Source organism: Pipistrellus kuhlii, unplaced genomic scaffold (assembly GCF_014108245.1).
Source record: "Pipistrellus kuhlii isolate mPipKuh1 unplaced genomic scaffold, mPipKuh1.p scaffold_m20_p_17, whole genome shotgun sequence".
Classification (NCBI taxonomy): Eukaryota; Metazoa; Chordata; class Mammalia; order Chiroptera; family Vespertilionidae; genus Pipistrellus; species Pipistrellus kuhlii.
In genome coordinates this window covers 2,514,316-2,530,890 of record NW_023425482.1, presented here as the reverse complement: position 1 = coordinate 2,530,890, position 16,575 = coordinate 2,514,316, and the positions used below count along the sequence as shown (strand labels likewise).

The window sequence follows — 16,575 nt, the reverse complement described above, 5'->3', positions numbered from 1 at the left end:
AGCTTGGGGACTGAAGGGACCCGGGTTCGATTCCGGTCAAGGGCATGTGCCTTGGTTGCGGGCATATCCCCAGTGGGGGGTGTGCAAGAGGCAGCTGATCGATGACACTCTCTCATCGATGTTTCTAACTCTCTATCTCTCTCCCTTCCTCTCTGTACAAAATCAATAAAATATATTTTAAAAAAAACCTAGTTATCAATAAGTAGACCAAACTATATGGAGACATCATACAAGTTGGAAGTTTAATATAGACTATATTTGAACTATTACTATGTTTGGGAGAACAGATAGTTCAGGCAAGTGTGAACCCTGCTATTAGCTGTGTGAGAATTACACTATTGATACACTAGGTATTGGTAACTACAACCAGAAATATACAAACATTATTATTTGAACCTATCCAGAGTCAGGGGTTCTTCAGAATTTTCCCTTTGAACATCTGGAGGAGAAATTGGTACCTGAGTGAGGATGAAAAACATCCTATTTGCAAACCTCCTGCCAGCCACTCACTTCTCCAGACTCTGTCATTCTGTATGCTGCACTTTGGTTCAGCGGGGTATGCTGATTAGACCCTGTGACATCCTGCTTTAGGACCTTTGTTTGCTATCGTGGTCTTTCCACCTGATTAGCCACACATTTCCCTTTTGCACTTGTCACAACATATCCTGTAATCAAGGCCTACATCCAAGTAACATCTATATATATAAAAGCCTAAGCAACCATCACAATTGAAACAGTCCAAAGGATGACCAAACAGGTTGCATGGGGGATTTAGTGAGGGCCAACCAAATGACTGAACAGCGGGCTGCATGGGGCAATCAGGCCGGCAGGGGGGGCAGTTGGGGGTAACCAAGCCAGCGGGGATGGGGCAGTGAGGGGTGACCCAGCGGGTAGGGGAGGCAGTTAGGGATGACCAGGCCAGTGGGAGTGGGGCAGTTTTGGGCAACCAGCTGGTGGGGGGGTAAGCAGTTAGGGGCCAGTGATCCCAGATTGTGAGAGGGATGGCCCAGATTGGAGAGGGTACAGGCTGGGCTGAGGGGACTCCCCAACTCCCGTGCATGAATATCATGCACTGGGCCTCTAGTTTTCTTCATAAGAACTTTCCTGATTTCTCTCAAGTCTTTGCTCATCACTCCTTTCCCAAAATCCCCTTAAAGTTTTATGGGTGCTGTACTTGTCAACATGAATTCAGGCCCTGCTTGATGTATCACTTACTAGCCTAGCTTCGGGGTTTTTGATGTGGAATCAAACTTTTCTTGTTGCATTATTTTTGTGCTACAACTCAAGGAATTTTCTAGTAATCATCATGTCATAGTTCAAATCGCACAGTTATGCCTAGTTTTTTGTGAGGTTCTAAATATGATTTCTTAATGCATTTGTAGTCCACCTTTGTGGATAATAGCATTTCAGAAGTTATTGTTCCAGAATTACTCATTGTCCTGTAACTTTCCTAACTTTATCTTATTTTTCCCCCTTACAGGAAATGACTTAGAGGCCTTACAATTACAACTGTGCATTCTTGCTTTGGACTTTACAATTGAGGGCCAACCCAGTCTGGAAGCAGCTCTTATTAATGTTACAAGGAAACCGCTACCTCAGCAAACAAAAGGAAAGAAAACTTATAAAAACAAATGCCATTTTTTAAAAAACAACTTGCTTTCAGAAAATATTAAAGAAAATTTGACTTTTTTGCATTTTAAAAGAAGCTTTACAGGTAAATGGATTTGTCAGGCAGGCTCTGTCAAAACTCTGCAGGGATTTAATCTTCCTTCTTAAGAACTTAGAGTAAAGTAATTCCGTACTGCTTTTTCAATTGCTGTTGATCAGCTTGTAGGTTTTTGTTTTCTAACTTTTCTGGTATATTACAGATACATTATTATATTACATTTTTAAAGTTATTTTTCTGCCATTGTAAATACAAGTATCAAAATATTCTTGCAGAGCAATGATAGGTGAGCATTTTTCTCAAGCATATCTTTTTATTAAGAGAGTGGAATGCTAATAGTTCTTATACAGCATTTTGGACACATTTATTTTTTGTCAGAGGTCCTGCCTACACTGAAAATATTAATTATATAAACCTGTTGTCCTTCTCACATCTGTATTGGATCCCATGATCACCTGCCTCATAGAAATGCCTTTTTTAAATCTTATATTTTCAGCACTCCACTATTTTTATACCTAGCTACAGTTTGGGGGATAAAAGACTCAGAACCCTGACTCACTCACAGTCACTGGGACAGTTCCCTCTCCCGCATGTATTGCTGCAGTGCCCAGGACAGTAAAATGGACTACAAGCGGCGCTTCCTGCTTGGCGGGTCCAAGCAGAAGGTGCAACAGCACCAGCAATACCCAATGCCTGAGCTGGGCCGAGCACTGAGTGCTCCCCTGGCATCTACAGCCACCACTGCCCCCCTGGGCAGTCTGACCGCTGCAGGTAGCTGCCACCATGCCATGCCCCACTCCACTCCCATCGCCGACATCCAGCAGGGCATCTCCAAGTACCTGGATGCCCTCAATGTCTTCTGCCGTGCCAGTACTTTCCTCACAGATCTCTTCAGCACTGTGTTCAGGAACTCTCACTACTCCAAGGCAGCCATGCAGCTCAAAGATGTGCAGGAGCATGTCATGGAAACAGCCAGTCGGCTGACTTCAGCCATAAAGCCCGAGATCGCCAAGATGCTAATGGAACTTAGTGCTGGGGCTGCAAACTTTACAGATCAGAAGGAATTCAGTCTCCAGGACATTGAGGTAGTGTATCTTCTGTGTCATTACTGGGTAAGGAAATGTATTCCAGAGGTAAGTGAGAATGTTGTCTTACAGCGGGGCAGGAATGTTGTCTTACAGTGGGGACCCTGACTTGAAAGCAGCAGGGGGAGCTCCAGGCTGCCTAGCCCGTCTGCAGCCCTCCAGGATTCTCCCTCTGTGGACTTCTCTCCCTTTCCCTGCTTCCTTGTTTTTTTATCAGGCTTTCCCTCGGGGGAGGGGGGCAGTAGGGGCGGGGAGGGGACACCCAGGTGTCTGGGCACCAGAGCACTTCACCTTTGGCACTGTGCCCAGCATGCACTCTTCCCCTTTTTATATGAATGTTTTTATATCAATGTGCTTGTGTGTGCCGTGATTCAGGACTAAGTTGCTGTGGCATCTTTATTTCTCTCGCTGGGTCTGCGTTCCCTCCCCTGTGCCTGACAAAGCCAGTTCATTGTTTTCTCTTCATTACACAGGACAGCCAGGGAGGAGGGAAGCCCAGCCCCGGGGAAGGTGGTAGGGAAGTAGGGGACAAGCCTGGGGATGGATGAAATAATGTCGGCATTATTTTTTTATTTTTAAAAAATAACTGGTATCTTATTTTAAAAAAAAAAAGAGAGAGAGAGAGAGAACGTTGTCTTAATTTTCCTCCAAATCATCGTAAGTAATGATGGTCTTCATCCTCTTCCTTTTTTCTTTTAATTTTTTGTTGTTGGTATCCTCACCCAAGGATACTTTTCCATTGATTTTTAGAGAGTGGGAGGGAGAGATAGAAATATCGACCTGAAAGAGATACATCTGTTGATTGCCTCCCATATGCCCAACCAGATTGAGCCTGGAATCCAGGGGATTGAGCCTGGAATCCAGGTACATGCCCTTGACCAGAATAGAACCTGGGACCCTTCAGACTGATGGCTGATACTCTTTGCACTGAGCCAAATTGATGAGGGCTTTTTCCTGCCTTTTTTCTTTTTTCTTCCCTCCCTTCCTTCCTTCCTTTCTTTCTTTTTAAATATGTTTTTTTATTGATTTTAGAGAGAGAGGAAGGGTTTGATGAGAGAAACACATTTCTTGGTGCCTCCTGCTGGGAATTGAGCCTATAACCAGACCTGTGCCCTGACTGGGAACTGAACTGGTAACCACTTGGTTAATGGGGTCAATGCTCAACCACTGAGCCAAACTGACTGGGTCTATTTCTTTAAAAAATAATATACTGTATATGTATATAATGATTTCAGAAATGAAGTCACAGAGTGAGAGAAAGAGAGAAACATCAATGATGAGAAAGAATCATCTATTAGCTGCCTCCTGCACGCCCCACACTGGGGATTAAGCCCACAACCCAGGCATTTGCCCTAACTGGAATCGAACCATGACTTCCTGGTTTGTAGGTTGATGCTCAACCACTGAGAATGCTGGCCAGGCTTCATCCTCTTTCTATTGTTATAAAAAATGTGTTGTGTGCCAGGTTCTGAATTGCTTTCATTTCAAATTAAGTAGGTTAAAAGATTATTAAAGAAACAAATCAACCTATTATAACTGAATTTACAGATAAGATACTATTAAAAGTACAGAGTAGAGATATGATTATGAGCTTTATTGTAAATTGTCATTATATAGAACCATTGTTCACTGTGGGAAGTTCCACACATGTTTAAATTATTTTTTCAATTCTAAATTCACAGCTATTCACAGTTGGATGCATTTGATTCTTATTGGATACTAGAAGCCTGGTGCATGAAATTTGTGCACAGGTAGGGCCCCTAGGCCTGGCTGGCAGTCAGGGCCATTCGGGGCCTTCCGGCTGCTGGCTTGGGCCTTCCTTTGTTCCATGCCGCCTCCTGGTGGTCAGCGCACATCATAACAAGTGGTCAAACTCCGATAAGTCGAACTCCCAAGGGGACAATTTACATATTAACCTTTTATTATATAGGATATTTCTTTGGGTCTTTGATACTCAAAATGAAATATTTTTTCTCTTTTAAGGTGGCTCTAAGTTATAAGATTAGAATAAAAATGACCTTTTTCTTCATTTAAGAAATAATTTATTAAACTTGATCTGTTATATCAGTGTCACTACTAGAGTTTTTATGTTTTTTATTACTGATTTTTTTTTAGAGAAAGAGGAATGGAGAGAGAGAGAAAACATCAATGTGAGAGAGAACATTGATCAGTTGCCTCCTGTATGCTCCTGGACCAGGGATCTTACCCACAAGCCAGGTATGTGCCCTGAAGAGGAAACGAACCCATGACCTTTTTGGTGTACAGGACAACAGCTCCAATCAACTGAGCCACACCAGCGAGGGCTAGAATTATTTTTTAAAATACATTTTTATTGATTTCAGAGAGGAAGGGAAAGGGAGTGAGAAAGAGAAACATCAGTGATGAAAAAGAATCATTGATGGGCTGCCTCCTGCACACCCCACACTGGGTATTGAGCCCACAACCTAGGCATGTTCCCTTGATCAGAATCGAACCCAGGACTCTTCAGTCCTCAGGCCAACGCTCTATCCACTGAGCAAAACCGGCTAGGGCTGTTTGACCATTTTAAACCTAAGACATAGTACCAGTCCAACTGTCCCACTCTGAAGGTGCCCTGGCATGCTTCTAATATTCCCTTATTTACAGCCAGGTTTGGGATTGACAGATGCTGAACTGCAGTTGTCTACTTTGTGCTCTGGGGCAAGGCTGGGTATATGTGAGTCCTGCCCTCGGTGACTTTGCCGCTTACCTTGTGTGGTTCACCCTAACAGTTTCATTGTTAGATGAATGAGTTGCGACTATGGTCTATGAGTTAACTAGTGCCTGTGACAGTTTGGTAAGGGTCCTGGAGTCAGAAGATCTGGGTTTAAAATTTAACACTGCTTACTGACTGAGTGGCTGTGAGCAAATGTAGCACCTCTAAGCCTCGGCTTGCCCATCTATAAAATGGAATTACCACCCACCTTCCAGGGTTCTTGTGAAGATCAGAAGCAAGTGGTATGTGTAAAACTCTGCATCCATCATCATCATTTATTATTGTTTCAAACATGGCTTGAAAGGTACTCTTAGCTTTTGTCTGAAGTACGAAGCACAACATGCACAAAACCAACATCAGAGAGAAGTTTGTAAATTATTCTTCTAACTGGAACTCTTTAAGGTGGAAAAAGTTACCTTTCCCAGAACATTTGCTCTGCTCATTTCTCTCCAGGTTCTTTCCCCTCTGTATCTTCCCTTCTGGTGTTGTAAGGTGGCAGTAGTATTACCTTCCTGAGGCAGAAACCGCCAGGACCTTTCCAGTATAAAAGCCTGAGAGAACCCTTTCCACCGGTAGTTCCTGCTCTGTTTGCCTTGCATCTAGAATGGGGCCATGAAAAAGGAGTGTGTGGGTGCGTGGGGGAGTGGTTCATTGAATACACTTGTAGTAGCTGAGAACTTTGAACAAGCCAGCCAATTGACACTTTTCCCTCACTGGATTTATAGATAATGTGTTGTTTACATTATATAGAAAAAATTTTGTCTAAAATGAGAAATGGAATCTTAATTGAGTACTTCATGGCATTTCCTTTGTTCACACTGTCAGTCCAGCTAATATGTGAATTCAGGAAAAATATGCTTTTCTGTATTGAACTTTTTCTTTGTACAAAGCTTTGACATGCTACCCAAATGTTTTTTAGTGGTAGACTATACAGGACCAGCTCTCTGTATCTTTTCTTTTTGAGTTTAGAAGCATTTCCACCAGTGGTTTTTATGATTGTGTTAACTCCAGTGTTCTTGTAAAATGCCAGGCTAGCTCGATTGAGTGGCTGATTTCTCTTTGATTTTGTCTACCTCAGTTTTATTTGTCCTAAAAATGTGTTATCCTAAGGGTCATTTTTAATTAAAACATGTATCATAGTTTATATTAAAGAATTACAGACAACCCTATAACTTGGTTTTCTATTTATTAGAAAGTTACAAATGTCCACCTCTTTACAAACATCTATCATTTGTCTTGAGTAAAATTACTTTTTCAGTGAAAATATAAATAAAATAATCAAATGGACTTGTGATTTTCACGTTTATTCCACAAATATCCATTGCTCCCTTTATCTTGTACTATGTACTGTTTCAGATACAGGATATAGTGATGAATAAGACAGAAATCCCTCCCTTTGTATATATGGATATAAGAGGACAGCAATCTTAGATAAGACAGTTTGAAGGCACCACTGAAGAGGTGTTAGTTGAGTAAAGACCTGAAGGAGTGAACCCTGTTGATAACCAGGAAAAAGAGAACACCAGGCAGAGAGAGCAGCTAGTGCAAAGTTCCTGAGGCAGGAGTGATCCTGGCTGAAGAGCAACAAGGACCTATTGTGGCTGAAACAGTGAGCCCAAGGGAGAGTACTAGGAATGAGGTCAGAGGTAAAGAGGTCAGCTTCTGAAAGTCAGGTGCAGGGAGACCAGCAGGACAGGATCTGCTGTCCTTGTGCAGGAAGCAGTGATGCCACATCTCCCTTTGCTTGCTTCATTTTTTGGCAGCTCCAGGGCTCTGGTGCCATGGTGGGGCCTCTCTGTTGGGAGATCTTGGCCCCCTGGGCAGGTGCTCTGTACAGGCATTCCAGAAGTCCAGGGCAGCTACAGATCTCCCAGGAGTTTTATGTTTTTAAGGGGACTGTATTTTATCTGTCAGCACTTTTAGTGATGAAGTATCACCACCTTGTAAATGGGTAGGCAAACTTTAGTAGTAAATAAAATCTTTATGTCTTCATTTGTAAGAATAATTTATTGATTTTTTGAGAGAAAGTGAAAGAGAACCATTGACATGAGAGCTTAATATCAACCACTTTAAAAAATATATTTTTATTGATTTCAGAGAGGAAGGAAGAGTGAGAGAGAGAGAAAAACATCAATGATGAGAAAGAATCATTGATTGGCTGCCTCCTGCACACCCCCTACTGGGGATTGAGCCTGCAACCTGAGCATGTGCCCTTGACCAGAATCGAACCCAGTACCCTCAGTCTGCAGGCCGACGTTCTATCCACTGAGCCAAACTGAGTAGGGCTAACATCAACCTTTGATCAGCTGGCTCCTGCAAGCCCCGCACCGGAGATTGAGTCAGCAAATCTGGGCATTTGCCCAGACTAGGTATCGAATCTGCATGCTTTAGATACACAGGATAATGCCCAACCTACTGAGCCATACCAGCTAGGGTAAATCAAATCTTTATGTAATTGAACCTTGGCTTTCAGTTTGATGCACTGACAGATGTCTTTTGTATACTACGTGATTACCTATGAAACTTTAAAATAATTTGTGAATGCTGACTGACTGAATGACCTTAATGTAGGCATATATTAACATTTATTTAGGATAGATAAATGCCAAAAATACTGTAGAATAACAATAATGGAAAATATTAGAAGCTCATTTTAAAATGCAGTGTTCATTAACGTTAATGAAATTAAATTTGCATACTGGTTGTTTGTTGGTTTTGTGTGTGTGTGTGTGTGTTTTGTTTTTTGCCTAAAAGTAAGACTCAGTGTTACTTTTTTCTTGTTTTGAATAATAGATCTTCCATAACAGATTATGGTGTAAATATTTCCTAACTGCATGAAAATCCAAATTGCTGCTATTAACCAGAAACTGTAGTTCACTTTATAAAAAACTTGTATGAATCCATTTTCAAGTTGTTGCCAATTTCTAGTAACTCTTTTTGGCTTATTCTTTTATTGAGGTGAATCTTCCATTATCTAGATTGTCTTCAGATTTTAGCATTAGAAGAGCCTATAGCTAATTAAGTAGTTGACCTTTGAGTGAGTCTCTAAATTTAATTGTGAACAACAAACAAGATTTACTGTCTGACCAGCACATTCTATGTGGGTAGAAGCCAGTGAAGCCAGAGGGCATATGCCACTCTGGGGAGACTGGACCCTTTGATTTGTCAAGACACCCTGTGCAACCAATTTATTATCCTGAAAATTACTAATATAAAGGAGAAACATAAAAAAAATAAGCAAATTTCCCTGCCTCTCTGGTACAGACTGTTTTTTAGGGTAAACAAATAGTCCTAATGGATAAGATTTGTCTAGTACTTAGAATATACTGCAGTATATTCTACAGTATACTATATGTCTATAGTATACAGAATATACTATAATAAACCACACAGAATAATAATATTCTTCTATTTAGAAGTAGAGGATAAAACCATTTGGTGAAAGATTCTAGGGGAAACTTCATAAGGAAGGGATCAGCCCTTTCCCAGCCAAATCCATTTGTCAAACTTAGCATCACTGAATCTGATATAACCAGGTGATCATGTCTTCTGATAACCACATAGCATCCCCCCATAATATATTCTTGTACTTCACCCCTCCCCTCAGGGGGGTAACTAATCAAGCCTCTAAAATAAATTCCCAGTCTACAGGAAATGTGATACATACTGGAACAAGTTATACAATAGGACAAGGAAGCAATCAGATAAATCCAGAATGTGGCATATTCTACAGGCAGTTGACCTGATTTCTTCAACAAGTTGAGTACCTTAAAAAACATTAGGTAGAAAGTACCTCAATTCAAAGAGAGTTAAGTTAACTCCCTTGCTACAATCTTCATTTCTCCTTATTGTTGACCTGGGAGGAGGAAAGGTAGTATTGGATCTGGATTTGTTTTGGGTAGATAAAGGAGAGGACTCAGCCTTCATCTGAGACACAAAAGAACTGCCTCAAGGACCTGGGACTAGTGGGTCAGCTATTGAAGGCAGATGGCGAGTGGTGAAGATGCAGATTTCGGGCAGACAACTTGAACAAGCTCAAGAACATATGCAGCAAGACAATTGGAGAGAAAATGAAGAAAAAAGAGATAGTGGGAGATGATGAGTCCATCCTGGAGAATGTGTTAAATCTCGATGACCTCACCTCAGACACTAGCTAACGTGAAAGTGTCACAGATTAAAAAAAAACCTCCCAACTTCTCATTGACGAAGTCATCCTGAAGTGTGATGCCAAACTATTAAAGCTAGAGGAAGAGCAATTTGAGAACCTCTGAGAGATCAGAAACCTACTTCCTTCTGTGCCCACAGGTAACGAGGATGTGAACAACAAAGTAGAGATGATTTGGGGTGATTATAATGTCAGGAAGAAGTACTAGAAAATGGACCTCGTGGTGATGGTTCATGGCTTTGAAGGCAAAATAGGTATAGTGGTGGCTGGGTGTCAAGAGGGCCCTAGTGTTCCTAGAACAGGCACTCATCCGGTATGCCCTTCGCACTTTGGGAAGTCAGGGCTACATTCCCATTCATACCCCGTTTGTCATGAGGAAAGAGGTCATGCAGGAGGTGGCACAATTCATCCAGTTTGATGAAGAACTTTATAAGGTGATTAGCAAAGGCAGTGAAAAGTCTGATGACAACTCCTATGATGAGAAATACTTAATTGCCATCTCCAAGCAGCCCATCGCTGCTCTCCACCGGGGTGAATGGCTAGAGTCAGAGGATTTGCCCATCAGGTATGCTGGTCTGTCCACCTGCTTGCACCAAGAGGTGGGCTTCCTTGACTAGGACACCCGTGGCATCTTTTGAGTCCCATCAGTTTGTCTGCTCGTCACCCCATAACAAGAAGTCATGGGAGATGTTTGAAAAGATGATCACCACCGCAGAGGAATTCTGCCAGTCTTTGGGGATCCTGCACCACATCGTGAATATTATCACAGGTTCTTTGAATTACACTGCCAGTATGAATGAAGCTTCACCTGGAGACTTACTTTCCGGACTTGGGTGCCTTCCGTGAATTAGTCTCGTTCTAATTGCACAGACTATCAGGCTCGACACAATGAATATGATACGGGCAAACCAAGATGATGATGGACAAAGTGAAGTTTATCCGTAAGTTCAATGCTACCATGTGTGCCATGACCTGCCTCATCTACGCCATCCTGGAGAACTACCAGATGGAAAAGGGCATCATTGTGCCTGAGAAGTTGAAGGAGTTTATGCTTCCAGGTCTCCAGGTCTCCAAAGCCTGCACCCATTAACAAGGAGCCACCAAAGATGCAGAAGCAGCACCATGAGGGCAGCAAAAAGAAAGGGGCAGCAAGAGATGTCACCCTGGAGATCCAGCTACAGAACATGGAAGTCACTGGTTCCTGAATATTCCTTCCTTCAGTTCTATCAGCTGGGATCCAGGAGCCTGCCTACAGGCAGGGAAGCCAGACATACCCACTAATCACCTGGCCCATTTGGCTGCAGTGCTAAAACTGGAACCATCTGCTGTTTACAGTGCAGGGTAACTATTTGCATGGGCCTAGGACTGAGGACACCCTGTCATGAAGCCTCTCGGAGGGAAGGCTAGGACTTGCCTGCAGTCTTCCACCTGGGGCTCAGCCCTGTCTCACAGCTCCACCTGGAACCACACCCACTTTTGCTTTTCCTTCTAAAGAAAGTTGTTCAATTTAGCAAGTAAAAAAAAAAGAGAAAAAGAAAAATAATTAGAAGATATAAAAACCAAATACCAGTAAGTCCTAGCCAGTTTGGGTCAAAGGATATGAGTGTTGGCCTGAGGAATAGAGAGTCCAGGGTTCGATTCTGGTCAAGGGCACACACCTCAATTGCAGGCTGGTCAAGGGCACAGGAGGCAACCAATCGACGTGGCTCTCTCACATCAATGTTTCTCTCTCTCTCTTCTCCCACTCTCTAAAAAAATTAATGTAAAAATATTCTCTGGTGACGATTGGTCAAAAAACAAGCAAAAAAAAAGCCTTTGGGGTTCTGAAACCAAAAAAAAAGACATTTAAAAAAATAATTTAGGAAGTTTTTATACGTGAACTAGGACTTGTCTGATTGGATTTGCTTCAGAACATTTCAACAAAAGTGGAGTTGGGGAGAAGGACTTTTAAAAATGGCATGGCACCCAGCTGGCATGTCTCTGGTTGAGTGTTGATCTATTAACCAGGAGGTCATGCTTCAATTCCTGGTCAGGGCACGTGCCCAGATTGTGGGCTCGATCCTCAGTGTGGGACATGCAGGACATAGCTGATCAATGATTCTCTATCATCATTGATGTCTCTTCCTCTCCCTTCCAAACTCCGAAATCAATGGCCCTAACCTAACCAGTTTAGCTCATTGGGTAGAATGCTGGCCTGCGGACTGAAGGGTCTTGGGTTCGGTAACAGTCAAGGGCGCATGCCTGGGTTGAGGCATGCAGGCTTAATCCCCAAATTGGGGTGTGCAGGAAGCAGCCAATGAATGATTTTCTCATCATTTATGTTTCTATTTCTCCCTCTCCCTCCCTCTCTGGAATCAATAAAAATACATATTTTTTTTAAAGTATGTCTTTGGGATTAGATTTTAATTTTTAAAATGACACAATGTTGGTAGTTATTGAAGCTTTTTTGATGGATTATTGGTGTTTGTTATACTCTGCTTTTGTGTATATTTGGACATTTTCCAAACTTAAACAGAGGAAGAGAGAAACGTATGACTACTTGATAGGAGTAATGTATCAAGAATACCCAATAAGAGGTTCTATTTCATGGAGGGATTTGTGCATGTGAAGTGGTCTTCTAACAGAAAGGGGAGTATTTAGGAAAACTTCATTTTCTGTCTACTCACAGATACTCTATTTACTGTGGCACTTCTGATTACTAGTGTGTGGTAGTTTTCCCACACCAGCCATTTCTGACACTATTTATCTGGAGTTAGCATCAAATCTCACTGGATTAAGGACTCACTCCCACAAGACTGCCCCTCCTCCCCTTTAGATATCAATCACAAGCCCAGGCTGTGTTACCTGTCCTTGCAGACTGGTTATAAATCAGAGGGTCCCATGATTGATTTGCTAGAGCAGCTCACAGAGCTCAGAAAACTGTTTTATTCGATTATAAAAGGATATAACTCAGGAGCAGCCAAATGGAAGAGATGCATAGGACAAAGTCTGTAGAAGATATGTGGGACTTCCATGCGCTTTCCAGCATGCCACTCTCCTAGCACTTCCGTATGGTCACCACCTTGGACGCTTTCCGAACCCCTTCCTTTGGGTCATTGGACTTTTTGGAGGCTTCATTATATAGGTGTGATTTGATTAAATTATTGTCCGTGGATTATTGGTTCCACCTTCAGCCCCTTCTCCTCCCCAGAGACGGATGAAAGTTCTAAACTTCTAATCTGTTGGTTGGTTCCCCTTGCAACAAGCCTCCATCCTTAGGGGCTTTCCAAAAACCATCAACATAAACTCAGATTTGGATGAAAAATATTACAAATACTTTATCTTTCTTAGATAAATTCCAAAGGTTTTAGGGAGCTGTGTGCTAGGAACCTTGAAAGTAAACTAAATATAAAAGTTCCTTACTATAAAACACAATATTGCAGGGAGTATTATTTAGATAATAATGATGAATGGAAAACAGAAAATAGAAGTGGCTCAAGGAAGAAAATGAGAACAGAGAGAAGACCCCTCTGAAGACAGGACCCTAGCAGCAGGTTTAGGAGTCAAGGAAAGAATGGCTGTGCTCCTAATATTGGTGATTAAACTGACAATGTTGTTTTCTTTTAGGAGAAAGATTTAAAATTTCATAGTTGCTAAGAAGATTTGAGCAGACAGTAGTGAAAAATTTAGGTTTGGTGGGCAAATTAGAAGGAAACAAATAAAATATTTCATGGAATGTAATTCTATGTAGAACTAGTTTTCCTGAATTATTTTAATATACTTTATTAATTTCAGAGAGGGAGAGAGAGAGAGAAATATCAATGATGAGAGAGAATCATTGATCGGCTGCCTCTTGCATGCCCCCTACTGGGCATGTGCCCACTACCAGGGCATGTGCCCTTGACTGGAATCAAACCTGGGACCTTTGAGTCTGCAGGCCAACACTCTATCCACTGAGCCAAACCAGCTACGGCCTGAATTATTTCTTATTCTAAACTAGAGGCTCAGTGCATGGAATTCATGCATAGGTAGGGTCCCTAGTGGCTGCCATCTGGGGGCGACTCCCTTCCCTCCGGCTGCCTGCCTTGGCCGCCAGCCCCACCCCCTGGTCAAAGTCCTGGTTGAACTCCGAGTTGAGGGGACAATTTGCATATTAAGCTTTTATTATATAGGGTTTTTATGGTTGCTGGTCAGCTTGTTAGATTTCACTGCTTTCCTGTACACCTACCTGCTACCACTGGGGTAGAATACCGATGAGCTGGCTATACACTGGCAAAGTTGAGTGAGGACCATCTAAAGTGCTCCAGACTCGGTGGGCAAGACAGATAAATAAGTAGACTGTGACACCAGGTATGATGAGTGCTGTGATGCATTGGAAAATACCAAGTCTAATCCAGCTCTCTGTGATAGGACTCAGCTCCCATACCAGAATCTCTTAACTCCTGGTGGATGAGGACAGAGCAGGCCCTGATAAGAATTTAGATTTTATACAGAATGAGATGGGATTTTTTTAAAGGGGGATTTTAAGCAAGAGACTAATATTTAAGTTGTTTTTAAGAATCACTATGGCTGCCGAGACTGGTTTGGCTCAATTGATAGAGCGTCGGCTTGGGGACTGAAGGGTCCCGGGTTCGATTCCGGTCAAGGGCATGTATCTTGGCTGCGGGCATATCCCCAGTAGGGGGTGTGCAAGAGGCAGCTGATCGATGACTCTCTCTCATTGATGTTTCTAGCTCTCTATCTCTCTCCCTTCCTCTCTATACAAAATCAATAAAAAATATATTTATAAAAAAAAAAAAAGAATCACTATGGCTGAAACCCGTTCTGCTTATTGGATAGAGTGTCAGTCTGTGGACTGAAAGGTCCCAGGTTCGATTCCGGTCAAGGGCATGTACATTGGTTGCAGGCACATCCCTGGTAGGGGGTGTGCAGGAGGCAGCTGGTTGATGATTCTCTCTCATCGATGTTTCTAGCTAGCTATCCCTCTCCCTTTCTCTCTGTGAAAAATCAATAAAATATATATATTTTTAAATCACTATGACTACAAGTGAGAGAAACCAAACTCAAAATACCTTAACAATAAAAGCAAAAAGAAGCTCATATAGTACTTACGTTCTGTTCTGAGACTACACATTTTTAAATTTTTATTAAATTTATTGGGGTGACTTTAAGATTATATAGATTTCAATTGTACAATTCTATATTATATCATCTGTATATTGCATTATGTATTTAACACCTAAATCAATTCTCCTTCCATTACCATATATATTTTTTTTGGTTGTTAATCCTCACCAGAGGATACTTTTTCCACTGATTTTTTTTAGAGAGGGAAGGAGGGGAAGAGGAGAAATATCAGTGTGAGAGAGACACATTGATTGGTTGCCTCCCGCACACACCCCAACCAGGGTCCGGGATGAGTGTGCAACTGATGTATATGTCCTAGACTGGAATTGAACCCTTCAGTCTGCAGCTGATGCTCTGTGCACTGAACCAAACTGGCTTGGACTCATCACCATATTTTTTATGAGACTATACACATTAACATACTGAATTCTATTAATAACCTTATGAGTTAGGTACTATTAGTGTTCCTATTTTGTTGATGTGGAGACTGAGATATGGAGAAATTAAGCAGTTTATCAAAAGTCTCATCGCAGATCTAGACTTTGGACCCAGGCAGTCTGGCTTACAGAGTACAAACTCTTGACTGTAGCACTATAGTGCCTCTTAGCCAAACAATGTATAGTAGTCCCCCCTTATACATGATTTCACTTTACACAATTTCAGTTACCTTTGGTCCAAAATATTACATGGAAAATTCTGGAAATAAAAAATTCACAAGTTTTAAATTGCACATCATTCTGAGTGATCTGATGAAATCTCCTGTCTTCTTGCTCCATATTGTCTGGTATGTGAATCATCTCTTTGTCCAGAGAATCTACACTTTATATGCCACCTCCCCATTAGTCAGTAAGCATCTTGGTTATCAGATAGACTGGGTGGTCTCACAGAGCTTGTGTTCAGGTCAGCCTTATACAATACTACTTAACAATGGCCCCAGTCCAAAAGGGGGTGATGCTGGCAATTCAGGTATGCCAAAGAGAAGTCATAAAGTGCTTATTTGTCAGAATGACCATTTTAGCTAAGTCCCGGCTATCATTGCTTTTTCCATCCAGGCTTAGCAGCTGTTCTCTGCTGTGGAGATCATAAAATTTGAGGCTTGTATCACACAGGAATACCACAGGCCACCCCACTTGTTACTCTTGCTTCAGTCCCTTTCCCACTGTCAGAGAAGACTGAGCTATGCCTCCCAGTCTGCATTCCCATCCCCATGTCTGACAGTATCCGGAGGATGCCAGGTTCCTCTCGTCCTCTGAGCATCCGCCCACTGTTGTCATAGGAAGATAGAGCAACCTTGTGGTTAGAAATACAGCCTTTGGAGTCAAACAGACCTGGCATTGGATCTCTACTACACATCAAGTTTCTCTCTGTGAGCCTCAGTGGTGTCATCTGTAAATGGAAGAATCGCTGTCGCCCGCAGAGTTGTTTCACTGCATATAAAGTGCTTGGTATGGGTTAATCCTTCAATAAATGGTCATTGTTGATAGAGCTGTAACTATCGCTCCACTGGCGTCTTAAATTCAAATGTCTCTCTTTTGTTCCCCTGCTTGCGACATCTGTTCTACAACCTCACTTAATACCGCAGTCCAGGAAACTCTCCATGTGAAAAGCAGCCATCCGCTGCCCTGGGATCACATGCTTCCATGCTCATAACTTTAGAGTCTGTATTTCCTCCAGATTTCTCAGGAAGATCCCAAGGACTAGTCCATCCCCGGGTCAAGCAGTGTGGAGTCTGTTACAGCAGGGGAGGTGGGCTAAGGCCAATGTGTATAGAAAAGATGGGTAAAAAAAAGAAAGAATGGGTAGAGGCAGGCTGGAGGTT

General features: G+C 42.1%; 1 protein-coding gene and 1 pseudogene across 4 annotated transcripts in view; both read left to right on the top strand.

The window, feature by feature from the left end:
* Positions 1–16,575, top strand: part of GARRE1 (granule associated Rac and RHOG effector 1) — a 74,234-nt gene that overhangs the window by 19,391 nt on the left and 38,268 nt on the right. For all 4 annotated transcript variants that reach the window (XM_036441156.2, XM_036441158.2, XM_036441155.2 and 1 more), the window contains exon 2: positions 1,481–2,751. In XM_036441156.2, coding sequence (XP_036297049.1) covers positions 2,257–2,751 — 495 coding nt within the window. In that variant the 5' untranslated portion in view covers positions 1,481–2,256. The remainder of the gene's footprint in view (positions 1–1,480; positions 2,752–16,575) is intronic.
* LOC118720842 lies at positions 5,531–11,228 on the top strand (annotated as a pseudogene).